At 55.5% G+C, this 25,689-nt stretch overlaps 1 protein-coding gene across 3 annotated transcripts in view; it reads left to right on the top strand.

Annotated features, from left to right (window-relative positions):
* The window catches only part of Cacna1s (calcium voltage-gated channel subunit alpha1 S), a 58,971-nt gene extending 33,884 nt beyond the window's left edge, over positions 1–25,087 (top strand). Inside the window, exons 18-44 of one of the 3 annotated variants that reach the window (XM_004862257.3) lie at positions 135–264; positions 546–605; positions 2,009–2,115; positions 2,513–2,600; positions 2,817–2,924; positions 5,156–5,208; positions 5,440–5,586; positions 5,989–6,190; positions 6,655–6,813; positions 8,088–8,198; positions 8,856–8,939; positions 12,560–12,616; positions 13,525–13,653; positions 13,838–13,903; positions 14,018–14,109; positions 14,366–14,525; positions 15,893–16,020; positions 17,370–17,466; positions 18,102–18,204; positions 19,135–19,236; positions 19,486–19,610; positions 21,082–21,210; positions 21,837–22,087; positions 23,183–23,268; positions 23,960–24,051; positions 24,279–24,422; positions 24,569–25,087. In XM_004862257.3, coding sequence (XP_004862314.1) covers positions 135–264; positions 546–605; positions 2,009–2,115; positions 2,513–2,600; positions 2,817–2,924; positions 5,156–5,208; positions 5,440–5,586; positions 5,989–6,190; positions 6,655–6,813; positions 8,088–8,198; positions 8,856–8,939; positions 12,560–12,616; positions 13,525–13,653; positions 13,838–13,903; positions 14,018–14,109; positions 14,366–14,525; positions 15,893–16,020; positions 17,370–17,466; positions 18,102–18,204; positions 19,135–19,236; positions 19,486–19,610; positions 21,082–21,210; positions 21,837–22,087; positions 23,183–23,268; positions 23,960–24,051; positions 24,279–24,422; positions 24,569–24,811 — 3,253 coding nt within the window. In that variant the 3' untranslated portion in view covers positions 24,812–25,087. The remainder of the gene's footprint in view (positions 1–134; positions 265–545; positions 606–2,008; positions 2,116–2,512; positions 2,601–2,816; positions 2,925–5,155; positions 5,209–5,439; positions 5,587–5,988; positions 6,191–6,654; positions 6,814–8,087; positions 8,199–8,855; positions 8,940–12,559; positions 12,617–13,524; positions 13,654–13,837; positions 13,904–14,017; positions 14,110–14,365; positions 14,526–15,892; positions 16,021–17,369; positions 17,467–18,101; positions 18,205–19,134; positions 19,237–19,485; positions 19,611–21,081; positions 21,211–21,836; positions 22,088–23,182; positions 23,269–23,959; positions 24,052–24,278; positions 24,423–24,568) is intronic. The other 2 variants (XM_021242426.2, XM_021242427.2) reach the window with 2 other exon arrangements.
* Positions 25,088–25,689: the final 602 nt, after the last annotated feature.

Here is a 25,689-nt window from a genome sequence, read left to right as displayed (position 1 = left end):
CAGATGCAAGTCTATACCTCTGCACTGACCAGGGAGACAGGAGTGGGTTCAGTGTCCCTCTTCAGGACAGAGATGGGTGGAGCCTGGGCTTCCAGCAGCCCACAGGTCCCCTGTCTCCCTTTCTGCCCCACCAGGATCCGTGTCCTGTGTCACCGCATCGTCAATGCCACTTGGTTCACCAACTTCATCCTGCTCTTCATCCTGCTGAGCAGTGCTGCGCTAGCTGCTGAGGACCCCATCCGTGCTGAGTCCACAAGGAACAAGGTGATGGTGACCCCTTCTGCTGGCCCAGGACCCCCCCCAACACACACACAGCTCTCTCTGGCGCCGGGAGCTCACCTGCATCCTCTGGGGGGCTGCAGGCAGGCCCCAGAGTTGCTTAGAGTTCAAGTTCTGAAGGGCCAGGATGGCACTGCACTGCCCCTGAAGTGTGCCATCTCGGCAGGGAGTAGGGCAGGCTCTGTCTGTGTGCTTTGGATGGTGATGGTGATGATGGCGATCCACCTTCCTCTCACTGGCTGCTCTCTCCCCTGCCCCATCCCCAGATCCTTGAGTATTTTGACATCGCGTTCACCTCTGTCTTCACCGTGGAGATTGTCCTCAAGGTGAGTGAGGCTATGGGACAGACAGCCCTGGCTGTGGGGCTTCAGTGAGCCGGCGAGCGGACTTCCTGATGTAGCTTCAACTTGCACACAGTGAACACACTCAGGGCTGGGCTAAGGGGTGGGAGAAAAGCAGAAAGAAGATGGGTAGGGCAGGGAAGGCCGGGAGCTGGGAGACTGGACAGGCTTCAGCCAGAGTCAGCTGGTGAGCGCTGCACGGCTGGAAGGCTGCGGACCTGGAGTACAGCCAGGTCATGGCTGGCCGCCTCTCGGCAGGCCACACCCTTCTCTGCAAAGCCTTTGGAACTTTTCTGCCATGATGAGTTTAAAAGTAGACCTCAGAGCTGGAATCTGCTCCTAGACCTTGGTTATTAGTGATCGGCAAGGTCTTAACTCCAGGAGTTTCCAGAGAGGTGACATTGTCTGGCCTGGGTTTCTGGCAGCTCTGTGCTGCAGTGTCCTGCTTATCCCTTGTCCACAGCACATCCTTCTTGCCCATTCCTGAGGCGGGCCACACTGGGTTGAAGCCATCACAGGGAGAGTGGGCTGGGGAGGAGGAGGAACCCAGCAGTCCCAGCCTCCACTGTCACCAACAAGGAGAGGGGAGGGCAGCATGCATGGGAGCAGGCCCCACAGAGCACAGGGTGGCCCTTGATGCGGGGCCTCAGCTACTGACTGAGTCTCAAGCAGAGGGTGATGGTGGCTCCCTGAGGTCAAGAAGGACTTTGTGGAGGTGAGGGCCTTAGAGCTAGGCCTTGAAGTCAGACAGGACTTTGTCAGGGAGAGACAGCCTGGGCAGCCCAGGAGGACAATGGCGAATGCACTGGAAGATGTGGGGCTGTGCTCAGAGAGGAGGGAGTGGCCCCTTTGAGCTGGGATGTACTGCACAGACAGGGGGCCCTGGGCACTGGGGCTGGAACCATAAGAGACAGACCACATAGGGCCTTGAATGACAGGAAAAGCTTCCCCAGTCAGACTCTGAAGATGTTCAATAGGTTTGTGCAAAGGGCCTGGAAGATTGAAGCTGGGAGGGGAACAGGGAGGCAGGAGCTAGGGAGGAGACACCTACAGAGGGGAGCGAGAAAGGGTCCAGGGCCTGCTGCAGCTTGGGGTCTGCAGAAGCTGTCAGCCCAGCTCACCAATCCCTGGGCAGAGGGGACTTCCCAGTTTTCCTAGGGAGACGAAGGAGTTTGGTTGTTGCCCTGAACTGCCCCACTTCTCCCAGGAGCGAGAGCAGGACGGTGCACTTAGGCTGCCGTGCAGGGCTGGAGGATGCGAGACCTCCCGGCAGAGCATCTGCCTCGGCAAGGGCCCTTCCCAGTCAGACTAAGGAGAGAAGCCCTTCTTCGTGCGAATGATCTGTCCCCAAGCTCCTCCCACCCAGGACATTGTCCCTCTCTCCCCAGATGACCACCTATGGAGCCTTCTTGCACAAGGGCTCCTTCTGTCGCAACTACTTCAACATCCTGGACCTGCTGGTGGTGGCTGTGTCCCTCATCTCCATGGGACTCGAGTGAGCAGTGGCAGGGGCCAGCCCTGGGCATGAGCCTGAGTGCTTGTGGGTGGGCGCCATGTCCCAAGAGGAGGGTCTCTCGGGGCTATGCATGGGGGGATCCTGGGTTGTCACCAGCTGGACTGCAGTGGCCGTGTTCAGCAGGCAGAGTCCTGTCCATGGAGACTGGGAAGGGGACAGAGAGACTCTGTCCGACTCTGGGAAGGCACAGCCCCTGCCTTCTGGCCACTCTGTTGGGGGAGGAAGCCCCTATTCTGCTGTGTGGCCCATCAGTGAGAGCTCTGGACATACACACCTTCAGGGTGAGGGGCGTGGGGTGTTCAGGGCAGAAGGCAGCCATATGGGGGTCCTGTCTGTCAGGATCTGCTGCCCTCAGCCCCTCACGCACCTCCTCCAGGTCCAGTGCCATCTCCGTGGTGAAGATCCTGAGGGTGCTCAGGGTGCTCCGGCCACTCCGAGCCATCAACAGGGCCAAAGGGCTGAAGGTCAGAAGGGCCGGGGCGCGGGACGGAGGGTGCCAGTGCGGGCTCCAGGAAACTCTGCCCCCCTGTGGCTGGGGCTCCATGTCCTTGGTCACATGGTGGGTACGGTGTTTCCTTGAGAGAGCCCTGGGAGGCAAGTTTTGCACCCCTGCGTCCCTCAGCTGTGGTAGTGGGGTGCAGCTGGTGCAGGCCTGGCCCCAACAGCCCCTTCCTCCCCAGCACGTGGTGCAGTGCGTGTTCGTGGCCATCCGTACCATCGGGAACATCGTCCTGGTCACCACGCTCCTGCAGTTCATGTTTGCTTGCATCGGAGTCCAGCTCTTCAAGGTGAGGCCCCACCCGGCAGTCCCCTCACCAAGGCCAGCTCTTCCTTTCTTGCAAAGGAGGAAATAAAGGTCCCTGAATGTGCAGGCTAAGATGGCCCTGGTCCAGGTCCAGTTGCTTAGGCAACACCACAGCTGGCCTCGGTGGCCACCGTCACTACTGTACCCGCTCTGTCCCACAAGCTCCACACTCACCCTCCTCTTACCAACTTGGCCCTGCCTCCTGTCCTGCCAGGCCTGTCTAACATGCCCCGCCCCAGCCCGCCTCCGCCTCCACCTTCTGTTCCCTGATGAGACGTCTGCATCGTCCTATCTACCAGGAGCTCCTGGCCACAGCAGGCCTTCATTTTGTACCTGGGGCTGGCCTGATTCTCTTCTCCCTTTCCTAGGAGGAGACAGCTGTCCAGTTCCTCTCTAGGAATCAGCCCTACCATGGTGTCCCCTCCCACAGAGCTCCCCTCTCTGCCTGCCTCTGGCTCTCAGGTCCTCTGCAGGGCACAGAAATAGGTCCCGAGGGTGCCACTGACACTCTTCATGCTACTGTCAGACCCCAGCCCACCATCGCTGCTCGTTCAAAGCCATGATTGCAAATGTCAGCCTTAGACATGCGATGGTGTCTTTTTCTTTTTAAATAAATTTTATTTTGTTTTATCCCTTTCCCCACTCCTCAAGCACCCACCCCTCCCTATGTGCAAAAGCTTTGTTTCCATTTTTTCCTTCTATTTTCACTTTTTGTCTTGTTCCTTCCCATGGTACCTTATCATCATTCATTCATTGATGAATGAAGGAAACACGTATGGAGGATTTTCGCCATGCATGGGCTAGGGCTTCTGCTAGGGCTGAGGGGTCATAAGACAAACCCAGTGTCCCCCCTTGAGGACAGGGAGCAGCGTTGGGGAAAGTAGTCAGGGGTCTTCAGGGGGATGGCATCCTGTTGGTTACTGTCTTAGAGGGTTCCCATGGTGTCAGACCTTTCTGCCAACCTGCTGCATGTGGCTGTCACCTCCTTGCCCAGCAAAGCGCTGCCCCCTCTTCCTCCTCTTCATATGTCAGGCTTAGGACCCCGAATGGCCCTGAGGGTATCATGGGAGTCAGACCGTGGGGCCCAGTGCACGGGAGATGCACACCCTGGAGGAATGAATAAGGAGCTGCCCTTCCTTTGCTTCCCACTTCCCTTCCGGGCAAGAGTGCTCCCTTGAGCAGCCCCACTCTGTGCCCTCATCTCTTGTCAGAAACCCTCAACCTCTGCCCACCGGCTTACAGGAGCACAGTGGTCACAACTGGCATTTTATGTCACATTTGACTGGAAAGTTGTCACAGGCATTCTACATGAGGTGAAAGACCTTAGCTTTGCTTTTGACATTAAATTGGGTGTTAGGTTTCAAATGCCCAGAGCCCTCCCCAGTGGTAGCTGGATCTACTCCCTACTTCTCCCTCAGTATCCCCACCTGGCTCTCCCTCTACCCTCCACCCCAGCAACCCTAAGGAACAACACAGACCACAGAATCCACAGATTTTAAACCTAATTCAGCCCCATGAAGACCTAGCAACCAACTCCTTTTGTTCAAGCAGAATCTTTTGCAGATACGCTGTGTGTGACATGGGGAAAAGGAGGTGGTATCTTGCTGAAGTCAGTTAGGGGCCAAAGAGGGCCCACGTACCCAGGACATGGGGGTGGGGCACACGGAGGCTCCAGTTCCTCTCTAAGGATAGGTTGAGTCCTCAGAGCCTGGCTGGGGTCCCTCTGCTGGCTCCTGTTCCCAAAGCTGCCCCTGGGGGCTGCCCCATGGCAGAGAGAGAAGGTGGGAGGTGGGACAAGCCCTGTCCCTACTGGGTAATGGGAAGACCAAGAAGGGGCTCCCTGTAGCATCCAGGGAGGTGGAGGGCTTCAGTCACCATAGCTCCTGGAGGAAAGAGCAGGAGACAGGCTGTGCTCACATTTCCATCCTCTTGGGGCCCAGCCTGGGGCACTCAGCAACTGCTCATGGAAAGTGCTGGTTTCTCAGCCCTCTCTAGGCCGGGTAGGGAAGCTGTGGGGATGGATGATGCTGAAGGAGAAAGGCTGCCGGGGGCTCTGACCCAAGGCGAGGCCACTCCTAAGAGGAGGAAAGAGCCTCCTCCTTGCAGACAGCTGGCCGGCCTTCCTTTCTCCGGATTCCATTCACCTCCACAGCTCACTTTTCTGTCCTGGTTCCATGACAACATGCTCCTCCCTCCCTCTCTCTCTGGATGCAGGGGAAGTTCTTCAGCTGCAATGACTTATCCAAGATGACAGAAGAGGAGTGCAAGTGCGTGCTGCTCCACTGGCTGGGGCCATGGTGGGGTCGTCACCGGGCAGGTGCCTCATATGACAGGCCAGGAACTGGGGGACCCGAGCCAGTAAGCCCAGGAGGGAAGCCCTTTTCCTTGGGCAGCCATGAGGAGGGAGTGCCCAGCAGTGTCCGCTCTGGATGAGCATGTGAGCAAGGCAGAGGTGGCCCAGCCACGCTCAGTGGCATGACTGGGCCCCCTCACATCAGGGGTTCCTTCTACGTGTACAAGGATGGGGACCCCACACAGATAGAGCTGCATCCCCGACAGTGGATACACAACGACTTCCACTTCGACAACGTGCTCTCAGCCATGATGTCGCTCTTCACGGTCTCTACCTTCGAGGGATGGCCTCAGTGAGTGAGGACGGGGCATGCGTCCCACAGGGGCATGGTTAAGGCAGGGCCAGGAAACACACTGGCCCTCCCGCACCCCCCCCCCCCACACACTGTGCTGGCTCTGTGGCAGTGCTGCTGGATTGCAGGGCTCCTGTGTTGACCGCTCACTCCAAAGTGGCCCTGATCGGGAACCCTAACCAAACATGCCCCTCCCCCATAGTTGTCTGCCTCTCTACCCGCAAGGGAACCCTACTGAGAGATGAGGGACAGACAGGGGCCCTCAGGCAAAGCCAGGATCAGCTCCAGTCTTCCCTGCCCAGTCCTCCCTCTTTCCCCTGACTCCCCTGCCTATCCATGGCCAGTGGGACAGTACCTACCCGCCCCAGTCTGGCTCATCCTGTCCTCTCCATCTGCCCCAAGACTACTGTACAAGGCCATAGATGCCAATGCGGAGGATGTGGGCCCCATCTACAACAACCGAGTGGAGATGGCCATCTTCTTCATCATTTACATCATTCTCATTGCCTTCTTCATGATGAACATCTTCGTGGGCTTTGTCATCGTCACCTTCCAGGAGCAGGGCGAGACTGAGTATAAGGATTGTGAGCTGGACAAAAACCAGGTGCCTGGACCACCTGCTGGGGATGGAGGCAGGGTCCCCGCAGCCTCCCAACACCCCAAGCTCTAGGCTCTAGCTGTAGGGAGAATCCTAGGGGTAACCCCAGAGCCTCCATCTGATGCCCAGTCCCAACTTCCATGTACCCCACTGTATCTCCAACCTGATGCTATACCAGTTGGTGAAAAGGGAGGGTCTTCTCATGGAACCCCCTTGACGCTCAGAGAGAGGAAGCCCTTAGAGCCCTGAGCTGTGCTGAAGTTATGGTCAGAAGGGGCTGTGATAACGCAAGGGGAACCCAGTGGAATTCTCCCTATAAAGAGTCCGTAGAGCCCCTTGGCTCCAAGCTCCTGGCCACAGCTGCCCCTGCCTGGCACAGAATGTGGGGCTCCTTCAAGTGCAGGGACGTAGGTGAGGAGAGGGAGGGAGGGGAGTCTTCGGGCTGACATCCTTGCTGTGTTGTGCCCTAGCGCCAGTGTGTGCAGTATGCCCTGAAGGCCCGCCCGCTGAGGTGCTACATCCCCAAAAACCCATACCAGTACCAGGTGTGGTACGTCGTCACCTCCTCCTACTTTGAATACCTGATGTTTGCCCTTATCATGCTCAACACCATCTGCCTGGGCATGCAGGTAAGTGGATCCCAGGAAATGAGACTGTCTCGTCCCTGGGCCCTGAGTAGAGCAGGGTGAGCAGGAGAATTTCCCGGCTGCTCCAGATGGATATGTCCAGAGCACCTGCTACCTCCAGGCACTTCGTGGTGAAGTGCTGTGCAGGACACAGGACATCGGTTCTAGGCTTTGTCACCGCATCCTCTGGTTTATTAAGGAGCAAATTCAAGCATACAGGGAGTGTGGTAATTCTGCAGACAGGAGACTGCAAAAAGAGGAGAAAGTGAAGGAAGTGGAAAGGATTTTCTCTGTTTCTCTTCTGCTGTTGCAAATCTGGAGGGTGAGTTCTTGAAATCTTGGCTCTGTCCCAAGAGAAAGGGGCTGAGTACTCACAGATCAGGTGTATCTCTTAGGAGTTGAGCGCCCCTCGCAGACAGTGTAATCGGCAGTATCATTGTCAAGGCTTAATTAAGGATGTGATCATTTAAGCTCTATATAAATAGAGTTGCAGTTAGGCCCCCTGCCCCCAGGAGCCCAAGATACACTTGATGATAAGATCAGCTACTTTCCAGTCATGAGAATATGGGGAAAAAAGCACTGAGCCAGCAGGCCCAGATCACAGAGAGGACCATGAGTAGTGGCTTGTGTCTGGGGCTGAATCAGGCAGAATTGGACAGAGGCAGCCATCAGATCTTCTGAACAATCGGGAAAGGTTTTGTGAAAGGGGTGGGATCTAATCAACTTTCTGAAAAAAGAGGAAGAGATTTATAAGGGCATGGATTTAAGGCAGGCCATGGCCATGGGTCAAGGATGCCAAGGCTGCTGATTTAAATGTCAGCCATCACTGGGGGCAGCGTGAAGACTCAGCCTCCAGAGCTCCACTTCCCTCGCCCCAGTCGTGATGCCAGCTACGGGACCCAGGAGTCGTCTCTGGTACTCCTGTGTCCAGACGCCTACATGAAACCTGGCACAGAGCCCTGCCTCGGGGACCCCCCATGCTCTCATCCCATGAGCTCTGGCCTGGAAGCCCTGAGACGTACTCAGCAGGACTTGAACTTGAAGAACCTCCCTTCCCCCCACTTTCATTGCCTCTTTGTGATGCAGGTTGAGGGGATATCTCTGAGTTGGTAGAATTCAGGGAATTTCTAAAGCAGGCTCCTAGTTTTCTGAGCTAGAATAATGCGGGGAGAAGGCCCTCTGCTTGGAGGTGGGGGTCCCCAGGAAGAGGTGGGGCTCTGGGAATACAATCTATAGGCTGGTACCCCTAGCCCACCTTTCCTGTGTCTCCTCTGCAGCACTACAACCAGTCAGAGCAGATGAACCACATCTCAGACATCCTCAATGTGGCCTTCACCATCATCTTCACCCTGGAGATGATCCTCAAGCTCATGGCATTCAAGGCTAGGGTGAGCATGGGGCTGCAGGGCCAGAGAGCAGCTGCAGCCTGCGGGGGTCCTGTGGAGCCTCATGCCACACACCCCCATCCTACCAAAGGCCCTTTTGTCCTGCATTCTTCTCCCACCTGCCAACTCTTTTGCCCATCTCTACCAGTGGTGGCCAGGTGCAGGGCAGCAAAACTTTAGGCTGCCGGAACTGGCTGATGCCAACAGACCCCGGACACCTTGCCTCTGCCTTTCTTTGAGCTGATCTTACCCTCTTCTGATTCCTTTTATCTCCAAAGAGTAGGTCTTGGCCAGGAGAACTTTGGCCTGTATTTTTTGTTCCTAAGCCCAATGTCTCAGCTCCCACCCACCCCAGTTCTGCTTCGTCCAGTCTGGACTTTAAGTGGGGGCTCTGGGATGAAAGCACTCCCCATGAGGACAAAGGCCCCGAGTCCTTACTTCCCAACAGCCCTCCCACCACTGTGCACTCCAGAGGGAGAGAATTAAGGGGCCGAGCGGAGAGAGGAGCGGGGTGAGAGCTGCAGTGGGAAGTGGGGGCCCAGAACCCCACATCAGCCTGCCCCATGCAGAGCTGCACTATCGTGGGCAAGGACACTGCCTTCTGCTGACCCCTGGAGCTCCCTCGTCCCAAAGCTTATCTCTCATCTCTTTCCCTACCAGGGCTACTTTGGAGACCCATGGAATGTGTTTGACTTCCTGATTGTCATCGGCAGCATCATCGATGTCATCCTCAGCGAGATCGATGTGAGTATCAGGCAAGCAGAGCCATTGCTAGGGTGGGGCAGAAAGCACCTGTGCAGCCCCCAGACATTCGTGGGGCACCCACTGCATGGGCAACATGGCACCCTGGATTCTACAGAGATGGAGATGACAAGTCATGGCTTCTGTCCCCAAGGAGCTATGTACATGCCTATAGGGCAGAGATAACTGAGCTGCCAGGCGCAGGCAGTGAGTGTACCAAACTACAAGGCCAGGTGGGCAGGGACGGCTTCCGGAGGTAGCAAGGGGAGCAGCAGGGCCCTGTAGGAGAGGCACGGTGCAGGCCCTGCAGAGAAGCATCAGGTGTGTGGAGTGGTCATTCCATGGCTGAATGTGCAGGACACAGAAGGGCCGGGAAAGCCTGGGGGTGCGGCTTGGGGTTGGACGTTATATAGCAGGCAGTGGGCAGTCACTGAAGGCTTGGAGCAGAGCAGCAGATTAGTGTTCCACTTTTAAAATGTTCATCTGAGGGGCAGGAGGTGCAAATGACTAAATTAGGGGGCCTTTCGCTAGGGATTCAGGCACTCATTTATGCCAGAAATATTTATTGAGTATCTCTCCGGTGTCAGGTGTGGTTCTTGGTGCTAAAGAAACAGCAGAAGACAAAATTGTGGAGGCACCAATAATAAATAAATCTAGCACATAATAGGTTATCTGAAGAAAAATAAATGAAGCTAAGGATGTGGAGTGGAAGGGAATGGGAGGGGGATGTCAAGAAGACACTGGAGCTGAGATCTCAATAAAGCAAGGGAATAAACCATACCAGGTTGGGAGACAGAGTGTTGAGGGGAGAGAGAGAGAAGTGCATATGCAAAGGCCCTGGGGTGGAAGCATGTTTGCTGAGTTTGAGGAATAGCAAGAAGCTATAGAGCTGGAGTGGAGAGATACAGAGGCAAGGAGGAGAGACAGGGTCAGATCATCTAGGTCCCTGGAGGCCAAGGCTATGGACCTGGGGTTTATTCTGAGAGAGATGAGAGCCCTTTGGAGGCTTTAAGCACGGTCAGACTTTAGTTCCAAAAAGATCGCTCTGGCTGCTGAGCGGAGCCCACACTGTAGGGCACAGCAGGGCTGACCCAGGGAGAGCAGGCAGGAGGCCACTGCAGTGGCCCAGATGAGCAGGGACACTGGTGGCTGCTGGCCGTGGAGGCAGTGAGGAGAGCAGATCCTCCGTCTGTTTGGAAGGCTGAGCTAGCAAGAAGGTAAATGGCCATAGCAGTTGGGCCAAAAGATTCCGGGGAGGGATGTGGCCCTGGAGGCTGGATGAGAACCAGCAGCAGCATCTGTATTTCAAGGGCAGAAGGCTGAGAAGGAGGTTTCAGCAGAGATGTCCACCCACCAGGCCTTACAAGCAGAGCCTCCAGGGAGTGTGGCCTTGCTGCCAACCTGAAGCTGGGGTGGCTGCAGAGTGAAGGAGGGCACAGGAGACAAGTGGGGGCAGCAGGAGGCAGAGGCTAAACTCCAAAGACAGCTTCCCTCTGGGAACAGCCAAGCAGCATCAGAGGCAGGAGGGGGGACAGCATGGGAACAGGAGGGGCAGGGGGACAAGGGCTTCCATCTTTCGTGCCACCCCAGCCAGGGCCCTGCTGGGATTCCACCAAGGAGGTGGCTGCTTTGGCATCAGGGTCCCCAGTGAGAGACGAACCCCAAAGCCAGGGGCCCATCCACGTGTAGGGTTTCCTTCCCAACCCCACACTGCACAGTGCAAAGCTCTTGGGCCGTGCCAGCCTGTGGGCTGAGCCTGGTGCTGAGTGGGGTGGGGAGACCAGCCCTGCAGATACCGGGCAGTGAGATGAAGTCTGAGGCTCCAGACGCTGAGCCCTGGCAGGAAGCAGTAGCTTCTGGGCCCTTGGCTGCCACAGTGGGTGTCTGGGATGTTGGGGGAGGGCCCTGGGAACCCTCGTCACCCCCCATGCACAGGACAGTGACAGACAGAACTCCCTCTGGGCAGAGCTGGCGAGGGGTGGGGTGGGCTCTGGGAGTGTGAGGGTGTGTGCTAGTGTGTGTGCGTGTGCGTGTGCGTGTGTGTGGTGCATCCCCATCCTCTCTCCATGTTTGCTGGGAAAATAGCATCCTAAAGGGTCCCACAGTTTGAGAGCAGCACCCCTCACAAGTGCAGTCAGACGAGGGAACTCCCAACAGCCAAGATAAATAGCCCACGTTAAAAATAGGTCCTTCCAGAAGTCTGAGGCCTGTATAGGATGCCTGGGTAAATCAGAACAGTTTCCTTGGCACTGGGGGAAGGGTTATAGAGGGTATTATTCCTTGGTTATGGGGGATGTTGCTGGGCACTATTTGATTTTTAGGAGCTCAGGTGTCCCTTACCAGTAATGTATGCTTTAAGTCATGTGAAGATCGATTTACAGCCAGGCACAGTGCCACAGGCCCGTAATACTAGCATTCTGGAAGGCTGAGGCAGGAGGATAAAAAGCTCAAGCCCATCCCAGGCAACTTAGCAAGACCCTATCTCAAAATTTAAAAATGAAAAGGGCTGGGATGTAACTCCGTGCAAAGGCCCTGGGTTCAGTCTCCACTACTACAGCAACAGCAACAAACAAGTGGCTTACATTTCTGGCACACAAACCAGGGAAAGGTCTGGCACCATGTGTGTTGCACTTGCACAGAGGCAGACATAGTCCACCTATTCAGTAGAGCAGCCACTGGCCACATGAGCCTTCCGGTCGCGAGGCTAGCCTGCCACATGGACAACACAGGTCTGCACCACCGGTCGTCATCCCTGGCTGCACATTAGCATCACCTACGGTACAGGTGCATTCGGGGCCTCTGCAGCCCAGCCCCAGCCTATGGAAGCTGGCTTCGTTGGTCTAGGTGGAGAGCCAGCAAAGACAAGTGTTCTCTTTGGTTTTTCTCTGGGTGATTCTGAATTGCAGCCAGGACTGAGAGCTGGCAGTCAAGGGCAAAGCTGCCCCAGACAGCATGCTTGATGGGGGAAGCTAGGAAGCTGAGGTTCATTCTACCTGCAGCGACACAGAAGTTGAACATGAATGGCTTCTTTTGGCAGAACAGGGAGTCTCCGGAAATGTGGCCGAAAGGGAGAAGCTTGGAGTCATCAGGAGGAAGTGTTGCTCCCACACTCCCCAAGTGCCTGCTCTTTAAGAGCCTGGCCACTGAGATGTGAACCTCCGTCCTGGTCCTTGTGCCAGGCAGAGGAGCACCTGCTGGGGGCTCTCGGGCCCCCCAAAAGAGCTTTGCCTTAGCAGCCAGGGCTTTCCTTAGGTCTCAGGGCAACAGGATGGCGAACAGATATTTCCCCAGGCGCCCTTGGTAGGAGGTCCCCAGCATCCAGACACAGGAAGAACCCAAGCCCCTCAGAGACGAGAAGGGACGGGTCTGGGTCCGTCTCCCTCCCTTCTCGCTCCCTTGCCCTGGCCCCTTGCCTCACGTTTCCCTCAGAGCTTCGTCCTCCCTCTTCACACCCTGTCCCTGACTGCAACCACTTGGGGCCTTCATCTCCTGCCTCTCTGTCTTTTTCTCTCTTTAACTGTCCTGTGCGTCTGTCCTTTCTGACACCTCTCTTCACCTCTCTCCCATGTGTCCCTCCTCCTCTCTCTCCTCTCCTCCCCTCTCCTCATCTCTTTTCTCCACAGACTTTCCTGGCCTCCAGCGGGGGACTGTATTGCCTGGGTGGAGGCTGCGGGAACGTTGTAATTCCTGGCTGCATGAATCTGCCCTGCACGCTGCGGCTCTGCCTGCAGCTTGCATGCCAGGCTGGCTGCATGCATCGCATGGGGTGCACCCAGCCAGCGCTCAGGGCTCCCTCCCCAGAGCAGGCCCGGCGAGGGTTGGGACTGGGTGGATGCAGGGGTTCCACGGTAGAACATGCATGGATGTGGTGGCTTCCTGAGAGCCTGGGAAACCGCAGAGTGAGGCTTGTCTCCACACCCTCTACACAGATGGGGTCACAGTCCGGAGGACTGCACTGGCATGGCACTGCAGTCAGTTTATCAGGGCCAAGGCCTTTGAGGGAACAGGAAGCGGGGCAGGGAAGGCTCTCTCTTCAAGTTACCCTTGTGTCTAAGGCTGGCACAAGGGCAGGAGCTTGCCCAGTTTGTTTGTTTGTTTATTTATTTGGTACGGGGATCGAACTTGGGTCCTTGCGCTTGCGCAGCAGGCAGCGAAACCACTGAGCTAAATCCCCGACCCATCGCTTGCCCAGTTTAAAATAGCCACGAGTATGGTGGGGACAGAGGAGAACGAACGGGTTGAATTTATGATGACAGGTCGCCAAGCTTTGGGGAACTTAGCACGGAGGACGCTAGGGTCAGAGGCCCGGGGGCCACCAGGGTCCTCAGCTCAGTGGCAGCTTACGGAGAAAGGGGGATGAGCAGGAGGCCCCCGAGGGCCAGCAGGAGGCCTGGCTGCCGCCTTGGGCTCACTGCACAGCTTGGCGCCCCATGTCCACCCCTTCTCCCGGCCAAACAGCCCCCCAGCCCTGGGCCCCGGGCTGGTCCAGAGCTGGCCGACAGCAGGGGCCGTGAGATGGGGTGGAGCCCTTTCCGCCACGGACATCACCCCGGCACACCCACTGACCTCTGGGGCTGCTGCCCCGCAGGACCCAGACGAGAGTGCCCGCATCTCCAGCGCCTTCTTCCGCCTGTTCCGGGTCATGAGGCTGATCAAGCTGCTGAGCCGGGCAGAGGGAGTGCGCACCCTGCTGTGGACGTTCATCAAGTCCTTCCAGGTGGGTGCCCCACCCCGAGGACCAGGATCCTGGCAACTACATTCACTTGGGGAGGCCACTAAGGACATGGAGCTGAGCCCACCACGTGACCCTGGGGGTCCTGGGCCCAGTGGGCCTGAGCTGAAGGAGGGGGGCTGCAGGCAGGTGGTGGAGCCTTGACTGACGCCCCCTCCCGGCCCCGCAGGCCCTGCCGTATGTGGCTCTGCTCATCGTCATGCTCTTCTTCATCTACGCTGTCATCGGCATGCAGGTGAGAGCTGCTGAGCCCAGGCCTCAGGAAGAGCCAGGGCACACTGGAGGGGGCACCGTGCTGAGGGGACAGTGGCGTCCAGGTTCTGCAGCCAGAGCCCTTTGTCATTTGCAGATGTTTGGAAAGATCGCCATGGTGGATGGGACCCAGATAAACCGGAACAACAACTTCCAGACCTTCCCCCAGGCTGTGCTGCTGCTCTTCAGGCAGGAATCCCTGCAGCCCCGCCCCTGACAGTCCCTGCTTTGCTTGTCTGTCCTGGTCTGCACTGGCAGCGCCAGATCCACAGCAGGGCTTTCGGCTCCTGGCTTTCTGCTCTCCTCTCATCATCGTGATGATTTTGATCATCTGTGAGCAAGTGGCCCAACACTCATTGTGCACTGAGCCCCTCCGCTGCGTGGCGGGCAGCCCCTGTCTGCCACCTCTAGGGATGCACAGGCCGACAGGACCTCTGTCTTCCAGGTGTGCGACAGGCGAGGCCTGGCAGGAGATCTTGCTGGCCTGCAGCTATGGGAAGCTATGTGACCCAGAGTCAGACTATGTCCCAGGGGAGGAGTACACGTGTGGCACCAGCTTTGCCTACTACTACTTCATCAGCTTCTACATGCTCTGTGCCTTCCTGGTGAGATGCCTGAGTGAGGAACCCGGGAGGGGGCTTGAGCCCAGGGAGGCAGGGGCTGCCTTCTCCTTCCTGACTGGCTCTGTCTCCCAGGCCTGGGTCTCAGGGACATAGGAAGAGCTGGTTAGATCTCCCCAGTTCTGGTCATCTTGGCCTTCTTTTGTGAGCACTTTTTCATGCTCCGGAGGAATAGCAAAATGTTTTCACTGTATTCGTAGTGTGTACCTCTTATGTGGATATTCACTAGCAACTGATAATGGAAAGGATTTTAATGGGCCCATGTCCTAAATAGGTAGGGGCTTCCTAGCAAGACATGGACCCCTGTTTCCCAACTAGACTGTTCCTCTGAAGAGAAGCTTGCCCCATAGTGAGGAGGCTGAGTGTCTGGAAACAGGTCCCAGTGGGGTTATAAGGAGAGCCCTGGGCCACATTGAGACTGCAGGAGTGCAGTCTGTCCATGTAGAAGGCACCATGGGCCCTTGTTCCTGCACTTCTCCTTTCCTACATGTGTTCAAAACTGTTGTTTGAGTATCTGATGTGTGGCAAGCTCGGGAATGGAAACATGACTAAGACCAGTCCCAGCCCTGTTGGAGCTCACAGGGACAAGGGAGTTGTCTCACTCGCTTTGCTTTGCTGTCACTGGACACGATGTTGGACACCCACCACTTAAAGGAGGAGAGGTTTATTTCTGCTCACAGTTTCAGTCCCTGGTCAGCTGACTCTAGGGCAGAAATAGGATGACAGAGGGGTCATGGTGGAGAAAAAGGTGCTCAACCCATGCCAAGGGGCCATTTCTCTGCAGGAAGCAGAGCATGTAGGGAGGAGACAGGGACAAGAACACAGCCCTCCCAGTCCGGCCCTCAGTGACCACTTCCACCAGGCTCCACCTCCCAGCAGCTCTGAGCTCATCAGTGACAAGTCCGCTGAGGATTTAGCACCCCACAAGCCAGTGACCTTCCACATATATAAGCATTTTGAGGACTTTTTAGGTCTAAGCTTGAACAGTTTAGATCTGCAACTCAATTCCCCATCTGGACAGAAAAGGCAGGAGCAGTGAGAGGGACATGGGCCAGGGCACAGAGGCGGGAACAGAGGCTCTCTGAGTGGGGCTGAGGTTGGAGCAGATCCCAAGGAGACACTCAGGTGGGTTCCAAGGAATGGGCACAGCACCCTGGCCGGGCCTGCCTGTGCAAGAACACAGAGGCGGGCAGTCTCGCTGGTGTGTGGAGCGTGGGTTGTGTAGAAGGGCTGGAATGAAGGTGCAGGGGGGAAGCAGCTGTACCCTCACGCCTGGCAGACACCTCCCAGCTCCCCTGTTGCCCCTGCATCACCTGCCCTTCCCCTGGGACCCCTTGGTCCTTCTCTTGTAGATCATCAACCTCTTTGTGGCTGTCATCATGGACAACTTTGACTACCTCACACGGGACTGGTCCATCCTGGGCCCTCACCACCTGGATGAGTTCAAGGCCATCTGGGCTGAGTATGACCCAGAGGCCAAGTGAGTACCGTCCGTAGGCTCTGTGCTGGGCACTCCCCGAGTGGTGCACCCCTCCATTCTGGTCCCAGTCCTGGCGTCCTTAGGGAGTCATCTATCTCTCTGTCTATTTAAGGGTCCAGCCAAGAAAATTAGTGTCTCAGGGTTGGAAGGGATGCCACAGCCTCCCAGGAGGGAAAGACCATTGACTTTCTTGGGAAACTGTCATCTGACTTCTGCTTGGATACTTCTAGGAGTGGGGAGCTCAGTACCTCACCAGGAACTGTAAGCCTGGCCACCCAGAGAGCCCCACTGACCAGCTGCATCCAAGCTTGACTGAAAGGCAGAGTCCAGGCCCATCTAGATGGGCTGAGCCAGAATCCTCATGCTCTTGACCTGATCCTCAGGGCATCCGCATGCACGTTAAAGTTTGGGAACCACCATTCTCTTACACTCTGCCTAAAAAAAACAAAGATAACAAGCTCACATTTACCGAATGCTCCCCAGGTGTCAGGCACTGTGCTAAACACTGTGTGTTATCTCGTTTAATTCTTGCAGCAAGCTATGACACAGGTCTCCTGACCAGCTTAGTCTCACAAAGGTGGAACTGAAGTTCAGAGGGATTAAGTTGCCCTGGGTTAGTAGGAGATGGTACCAAGATTCAATGCAGGTCTGTCTGGCGTCCTTGGCAGCTGTGCTATTAAAGTGCTTACACCTGGGGGATAAAAACCTACCTGCCTCCCCCAACCACCCACAGGTTCTCTCTCAACCCTCTGAAACCAAGGAGAAAATGCCCAATCTCTGTCACAGCCAGCTCAGGGGAAGAGAAAGCCAGCAGGACCTTCCAAAATGATTTTTCTCAAAACAGCACACGCCTTCTGCCCTTTACCTTGGTCATTTCTTTATCTGACCTTCCTGGTTGCTCTCCTTTGTGCCTATTCTCGAGGGTCATGGTCACAACAAAAATGTGGGTTCTGGCTTTGGACCAGTCTATAGAAATGGACTTTCGTCTCTCTTGATCCTTGCATTTCTATTCATATAGCCCAAGACCCCCCCCCCCCCCCCCCGCCATCAGCTTGACCAAAACCTCAGGAAGGTCTTGGCATGGGGAAAATGAGATCCAGATTCCAGGGCTGGAGATCCCCTATCTGAGAGACTGCCCCCCAAAAGTCAGCCTCTCTCTAATCCCCTAAAAAGGAGTCTCTTCCCGGTAGTGGGCAGCTATATATTCACATTGTCTCGTCTGTTAAAAGGGAACCGGGCTGCCCCTTCCTCAGCATGTCTCCCATCTCCTGCTTCCCTCCCCTTTGCCCACTCTGGGCAGCGGGAGCTTCTGGTGGCTGCCAGGTGTACAGATCTGTGTCATCCTGCAGGGGGAGAATCAAGCACTTGGATGTGGTGACCCTGCTGAGAAGGATCCAGCCCCCTCTGGGCTTTGGAAAGTTCTGCCCACACAGGGTAGCGTGTAAGGTAACCAGCATTGCCCGGGAGGAAGAAGTCCAGGTACCAGGAGGCGGGGAAGCTGGCAAGGGCCCAAATTCACTTTAGAGCACTGTGTCGGTCAGTAACTAATACTGGAGATAATCAAATTATAAAGAGAAAAGGGTCATTTTGGCTCACAGTTTCAGGGGGTTCTATCCGAGGCCAGACAGATCCATTGCTATTAGGTCTCTGGTGGGGCTGGGAGTCAGTGCCTCATGGTGGGAGTGAGTGATGGAGCAGAACTATCCATCTCACTGGAAGAGGAACAGACTGGGGTCCCACAGTCTCCTTTGAGTGCACACCTTAAGTGACCTAAAACCTCCCACTGATCCCCATCCTTAAAGTTTCCATCACTTCCCAATAGTGCCTCCTGGGGACCAGGCCTTTACCCATGAACCTCTTCAAGAACAAAATTATAGAGGTCCTCAAGTCCCTCCCTATGACCTAAAGCCTTGGCAGTGGCCCTCAGTCATCAGTCCATCCTCCTGTGGAGGGCATCCTGGTCAGCCCGCACCCCAGCCCTCATGTCCTATCCCCTCCTGGCCCACAGCCTGGGTGAGGATGACCTGCCAGGCTGGGCTTGGTCCCAGCTCTGCATCAATTCCCTGCCTCTCCCTACACAGCGACTGGTGGGCATGAACATGCCCCTGAACAGTGACGGCACGGTCACCTTCAACGCCACGCTCTTTGCCCTGGTGCGCACGGCCCTCAAGATCAAGACAGAAGGTGAGGCTTCCAGCAGGCAGCTCCTTCCTTCCCAGGGACCATGCTTTCTGGCACAGGTTCTGCCAGCTTCTCAGAGTAAAGATTGGAATCAAGAGCCATGGAAGAAGCAGAGGGAGCCCAGCCCATAGCCACGGAGCCCTCTTGCCCCTCAGGGCTCAGAGGGAGCCCAGGAATCTCTGCAGGACAGGGTCACTAAGGATGTGTCCCCACACTCCTCAGCTGTGTCTATGGGCCAGAGAAGTGCCAGTGCCGGCACAGGGCATGGGTGCCCTGAGGTGGGCTCCAGGTAGGGGCAGAGGAGGGACCAAGGTAGTACTGGCCAGGCTGATGGGAGTCTGCCTTAACACCACTAAGCCTGGAGGTCCTCACCTACTCGCAAGACAGACATGGGAGAAGGTTAGAGAAGTCGGTAGGGTGTGCTGTTGTCCCTGGGCCCCTCGCTGAGGACTCCAGCTACATCAGGGTCATCCTACAGCAGGACACGGGCCACAGCCAGCACCCATGGGCAGGTTCCTCATGAGGGCAAGAAGAGGAGAGAAGCAAGTTAGGGCAGGAGATGATGGGTCAAGGCTGTGGGGGATGTGTACATGACTCCAGTGCTGGGTGCCTCGGGGACAGTGCTGTCCTCATCCCTACCCAGAACCATAACTGCCATAAAGTATACCAAGAGCCAGGTGTGGTGGTGCAAGCCTGTAATCCCAGAGAGGCTGAGACAGAAGGATCACCAAGAGTTCAAGGCCAGCCTGAACTACAAAGTGAGACCCTATCTCAAAAAAGCAAATAAAATAAAGAGAATTTTAGAAAAGGAATACCAAGCCAATGTTTACTCAGTGAATGGTTCTGAGAGAGGCTCAGTGGGTAGTAGGTAGCCTTACCAAGTGGCTTGGCCTGGACAGATTCGGGGCCATTCCTGCCCTTCCCCTTGCCCAGGTAACTTTGAGCAGGCCAATGAGGAACTGCGGGCCATCATCAAGAAGATATGGAAGAGAACCAGCATGAAGCTCCTGGACCAGGTCATCCCTCCAATAGGAGGTGGGTGCTGCCCTGGGAGACCACAGAGCAGATGGGAAAGGGGCAAGGGGCCTTTCCAAGAAGTCCCATGAGAACCTGTAAATACTGTAAATGAACCCATAGCCACCCAGCAAGGCAGCCACCAGCCTCAGGGTGGAAAGTGCCCACTGACCAACTCAACGAGACGGCAGGGCCAGGGTGCCCAGCCCTGAATCTCACTCTGAACCCAGTTTCAGATTTCCAGGACCTCCTTTGTTGGCTCCTCTGCAGATGACGAGGTGACAGTGGGGAAGTTCTATGCCACATTCCTCATCCAGGAGCACTTCAGGAAGTTCATGAAGCGCCAGGAGGAATATTATGGGTATCGTCCCAAGAAGGACACTGTACAGATCCAGGTAAGCCCAACCCAGGCAAGTTCCAGGTGAGTCCAGGCTCCAGGTCCCTCTGTGTGCTTGGGCCGGGGATGGAGACAGAGAGGACAAAAGGGAGCTCTGAGGAGTGAGGAAAGGAGGCAATAATTCCGGATGATCCGTGATGGAAGACATTTCACCTGCATGAGAAGATCTCCGGGAGGTGAGACCAGCAAAGATAGCACTCGTTGGAGGTGGAGACAAGTTAGAGAACAGCAGTGGGCTCCAAAGAGCGCAGATCCTCCAGGGGCGCTTAAAATGCTCACTTGGGTGTGAAGAAAAATCTTTGTGTTTTATCACATGTGGTTTTTATTCCTACTTTTCATGTTCATTGTAATGCACATAATTTAAAAATACACATGTGCTTGAGAAGTGTGCTCAACAATTTATTTCAATTGCCATTTTTATTTTGAAATACTTTCATACTTTGAAAATTTCAAGTATGATACAAAAACCTTTTTTTCTGAACTGTTTGAGAGATGTTCCATCAACCCAGAACACTTTAATGTGTATTTCCTTCAAACAAGGATATTCTCCTGCATAATTCTCCTACATAACCATCGAGATCAGGAAATTAACTTTGACATGTTACCATCGAATCCTCAGAGCTCATTCAAGTTTCCCTAGTTCCCAAAATGTCCTTTATGTCAAAAGGTTCCAATCTAGAATCTCACACATTGCATTTAGTTGTGGTGTCTTCTTAGTCTCTTCCATATGGAACAGCTCTTCAGCCTTCCTTTAACATGTCCTTGACACTTTTGAAGATTACAGGACAGGATGCCCTGAGGTTGGATTTGTCTGATGTTTCCTTGTGCTAGACATAAAATACACATCTTGGATAAGAATGCCACAGAAGTGGTGCTGTGTCCTCCTTGAAAACTATCCGATGATACCAATTTTGATTTGTCCTACTGCTGGTGATACAAACTTTAGTCAGCTAAAAAAAAAAATTACAGTGAGTAAAGAGATTTCTCAGCTTGGAGCCCTGGGGAGGGTACAAAATCTCTACCCATAGGGCTGAGAAAAGACTCTGGGAACAATTCGGGTGTAGACTCTCAAAGGGGCCAGGGCAGGACCTGGGGGCCTCACAGAGCCATGTGACATTGTGTGAGCCCGGAAGGAGAGCAGTCTTTGGAGAGCCCCAGAGGCAAGGACTAGAAATGAGCAGAAGCCAGGCACGGTGGTGCACACCTGTACTCTCAGCACTATAGGAGACTGAGGCAAGAAAATTGCCAGTTTGCCCTCAACCTGGGCACCTCAGCAACTTAGTGACACCCATCTCAAAAATTTTAAAATATAAAATAAAAATTTTAAAAGGGCTGGGGATGTAGCTCAGTGCTAAGGGTTCTGGGTTCAATCCCCCAGTACCACTTTTTTAAAAGAGCAGGGCTAGAGAAGCAGTTCTGGTCTCCACTCCCAGACTGGAGGGATCACCAGGTCACTTCACCCTGCCCAGGCTGGACTGCGGACCATAGAGGAAGAGGCAGCCCCTGAGATCCACCGCACCATCTCAGGAGACCTGACTGCTGAGGAGGAGCTGGAGAGAGCCATGGTAGAGGCTGCGATGGAGGAGGGAATATTCCGGGTGAGTGAGGGCCACGAGCACTCCTAGTGGCCTAGACACTGAATAGCAACAGAGAGAAGGGACATGGGCGTTGAAGACACCCTCCTCCACCCCTGTCCTACCCAAGGTGCCAACATAACACCCCTCCTCCACCTTCCCACAAACCCTTGTTGGAAACCTGCCACCCATCCATCCTTAGCTTTGTCGACTGATTTGTAACACTGGAGACGTGGGAGATCCTCCTAGTCACCCTTTTGAAGTGTTTTTGGTTACTCATGAGAAAATGGGGACCCAGAAACACGATGTGAGATGTTCAGCATCACTTAGCTTCAGAGGGAACCTAGAACCCAACTCTGTAGACTCCCAATTCAGTGTTCCCTCCACTACCCAGTTTCCCCCGTACATTCACGTCTCCTATCCAGTTCCTCAGGTGTGTCCTGTCTACACCACCAAACTGAGACCTTTCTGAAGGTGGGGGTCCTCTTTCCTTCTACTCTTAGCACTTGGTCCATTCTCCTCTGGCCTTAAGATTCACCTCCCAGCCCTCTCACTTGTTCCCAGCACCTCATCCCAGGATGACAGTGCGCTGCCTTCCCTAATCCCCCAGCCACAACCCTCAGTCCTCCCACTTTCCTCCTTGCCTCTAGAGGACCGGAGGCCTGTTTGGCCAAGTGGACAACTTCCTGGAAAGGACCAACTCCCTGCCCCCCGCCATGGCCAACCAGAGACCCCTCCAGTTTACTGAAATAGAGATGGAGGAGCTGGAGTCACCCGTCTTCTTAGAAGACTTCCCTCATGATCCAAGAACCAACCCTCTTGCTCGTGCCAACGTCAACAATGCCAATGCCAATGTTGCCTATGGCAACATCAACCATAGCAACAGCCAGGCATTTTCCAGGTAATGGCAGCAACTGCTAGCTCTGGGTGTATGAGTTCTGGGATCAGACTGAGACCTTTGTGCTCTTGGGGATCATCCTGCATCTTAATGCAAGAGACAGGTCTGTACTGAAGAGACCCCTCTGGCCACTAGGGGGCAGGGTCACGTCAACTTTGGCCAGATGCTGAGTGAGTCTCTATAGTCTACAGCTGGTCTAGGAGCTGAGACGCCTTAGCCATTTATAGATCCTCTAGGGAGGAGGAGCACATACTACATAAAACTAGATGATAAGGTTCAGTTGTTGGATTTGGGTCCCAAGGAGATCTCACTGCCCTGAGTAGCTCCCATCTTGCCAACCCCAGGCTGTAGACTAAATATAATCTCTGATTGCCTGACTGCTTTAAAAACAACAGGATAGGGGGAGGGGAGCAGCTCAGCCATTGCAACTCAGAGGCTGGGCTCTAAGCAGAGCTTCTGTTCTAGACAAGAGGCCAGCAGAGTAGAGTGCTCTGGCAGGGCAGAAGTCAGCTAAATGGATACTTCCCTTGGCCAGGGCTGCCTGCACCCCCTTGCAGCCAGAGAGGCTTCTCAATTTCAGTCCATAACCCTTGAACGGTGCACATGCTTTTGAGTCACCATGGTGCAAGGTGGTGTGAAAATTCAGAAGCATCAGACCTGGGACCTACTGCTGGGAGACGTGTCATATGATACAACTGTGACTGAATAAATGCAGAGATTAGGTGTTTCGAGAGTACAAAGGGAGTATTGATCACCAAGGGCCGGAAAGGTCTAGACCAGTTCTTACCTTCAGCTCTATTTTAGAAACATCTAGGAAGCTTTGAAAACTCCCTGTGCTCCCAGGTGAGCCAATGTGCAGCCAAGGTTGAGCAGCGCCGAGCTAAGGTTGTGAGGCTGCACAGAAGTACAGAGGGTGGAGGGAAACACAGCGGGAGTGGAGGCAGGGATGCACTGGGCTCGGGCCCCTAGAGTCAGAGCTGGCTGGGAACATTGCCCTGGGGTGAAGGCCACTGCACAATGATGGAGGCTTGGGTCACCGATGGTGGAAGAGCCAGCAGCCTGCTCTGCCTCACCCAGTCTTGTCTCCTTCCATTTCAGTGTCCACTATGAAAGGGAGTTTCCAGAAGAGACAGAGACACCTGCAGCCAGAGGAGGAGCCTTCGGCCAAGCCTGCAGGGCCCTGGGTCAGTCCCTTCTGTGCCCCTGAGAAGCTGAGCCTTCTCCTAAGGAAGCCTATAGTGCCTCCCTCTCTCCCAGCTGGGAGGCCTGGCTTGGGAGCCTGTAACAGAGGGAACCGGTGGACTCCAGAGGGGCCCCCCGAGGGCCCCCTCCTCATCCAGGCATTGAAGTGGGCCCAGCCTGAGTGACGTGGGAGGGGGAAAGTGGGTGCACTCTGATAGGCCTTGCACGAGCCTGCCAGGAAATTCACCGGTCCCCACATGCCGCCCCAGCGTGGAGTCTCCCCTTCCCCCAGTACCCTGGACACCTTGGTGCCTGGCTCTGGTACCTCCAGCAGGTGATCTTTCAGTCTTCCAGTGGGTCCTCGATGACTGTGTGCCAGTAGGAGCCCCAAGGATTCTGGGATTCAGTGACGATAAGGGCACTTCCTCTGCCCTCTAACACACAGTTTCATGTGCACACACACACCGACACGCTGAAGGACAGCTTGGCCGGAGACTGGCCCTGAGCCCCTCTCCAAGCCCGCGAGGACAGAGAGCAGGACAGGGAGAGTCGGCACAGTTCTGCCTGCTCTGGAGCCGGCTGGGGCCCAACGTGTGTCCGCTTTCTCAGCCACCTTCTGCAGCTGGCCAAGCAAGACTGCATTGCCATGGGGTCCCAGCAGTCCCTCTTGTCCTTACACCCCCTTGTCCACAGGGGCCCACAGCACACCTCTCGTGGAAGAATTGAGAGGACAGCTGACCCACCGGCCAATGCCTGGAGGCCAGGCGCCGCCTGCCCCCTGCCAGGTAACAGCACAGAGGCCTGGAGAGAAATTCATACAGAGACCCCACCTGGGTTTGGGCAAGGGAAGGGCCTGGTAGCAGTTTTCCCACCCATAACAGAAAACTCCGGGTTCCTGGGTCCTCCCCTTTCTCTGGGTCTTGGATGAGCCTCCCTTGCATGAGCTGGGATTTCACTGGATTGCGGATTCAGCATCCCTGCTGGGGCCTTTGCTTTTATGCGTTTGGAACAGCAGCCCAGGGTGGAGCCATCTACGGGTGAGGAGAAGAAGAGCCCCATGCCAGGGTCTCTGCAGGAGGAAACACATCATAGCAGGCACTCCCAGGAAGGCGCTGCCAGGTGCCAGGCTCCAGCTACCACCCTGCTGATCCAGGAGGTGAGGCAAGGCTAGGACAGAGCAGCAGGCTGCGTTGAGAGGCAGGCGAGACAGCCTGGCACACAGAGCAGGTGGGGCCAACGGAGGCAGGCCCCTGAAGGTGGTTCCTCCAAAAGACCCCACCCAGTCCCCTGTCCTTCCTGCAGGCTCTGGTTCGAGGGGGTCTGAGCTCCTTGGCAGCTGATGCTAACTTCGTCATGGCAACAGGCCAGGCCCTGGCAGATGCCTGCCAGATGGAACCAGAGGAAGTGGAGGTGGCAGCTACAGAGCTACTGAGAGAACGAGAGTTCCCGGAGGGCATGGCTAGTACCCTGAGCCTCAGGTCCTCGCTGGACAGCCTTGACCAACGTCAGAGCTCCCAGGAGACGCTCATTCCTCCCAAGCCATGAAAGCTGTACAGAGTCAGCCTGGCTCGGAGCTGGCCTGACCCAGGGGTCAGCTCAGCACTGCCGCTGTCAGGTGCATGGGTGCGTGAGCTGCCAAGGGGTGGTCCGGAACCACCTCAAAAAGTCAGGAGGAAGTGGGTGGGCAGGACGGCCCCTCCCCCAGCAAGAAGCATGACTGAATGGAGCTTCTGTGTCATTCAGAAAGCCCTGGTCAGTGCCAGTGTCTGTCGCAGACCACTGCCACCAGAGGGACAGTAAAGTCTCCAAGCCTGTACGCTGGCACCTGTCCTCTATTTGTTTCCTTCTTTGACCCTTCTGTACTCCCTCTTCCCCCTCCTCTGTTCCTGCCCCAGGAGCCCTTGGGGAGCCTGGGCCCAGAGAATAGCAGAGGGGCCATTTGGATCTTTACTCTGCACACAGCAGAGAGGGACCTGTGTAGACAGTGGGGTGTCCTGGAAGTCCATGGCCAGGTCTGCTGACTGGGCTGAGCAGCCCCAGGAAGGACTGTGGCCTTAGAAGAAGCCCCACCTTCGTTGAAGCTATGACCGTGTCCCTTTGGCCAGAGTCCACCGCCAACATAGCGCTCAGCTTGCTGTTTATGGCCATGGTTGTTACAGACCTGCCATCCCCATGGCTCCTCTCACACACGGTGTAAGGATGAATCACATGGGGACTGTTTACCAGGTGCCTCCAGTGTGCCAGTACATATGTGACCCGCGGCCTCATACCCGGGCCCTTCCTGTGCTCTGTTCACAGAGCGCTTTCACACCACACCCATTTTATTCTCACCACAGCCTGTGATGTGGGCGTAGAATCCGGGTCAGGATGAAGAGATGGAGAGCCAGAGAGGTGGTGGGATATGCACAGCTGGGAAGAGGCAG

This window comes from Heterocephalus glaber, unplaced genomic scaffold (genome assembly GCF_053883595.1).
Source record: "Heterocephalus glaber isolate CG9 unplaced genomic scaffold, H.glaber_assembly_v1.0 deba00001600, whole genome shotgun sequence".
Taxonomy (NCBI): Eukaryota; Metazoa; Chordata; class Mammalia; order Rodentia; family Bathyergidae; genus Heterocephalus; species Heterocephalus glaber.
The sequence above is the reverse complement of the archived record's forward strand: the minus strand, read 5'-3'. Positions and strand labels throughout refer to the sequence as shown.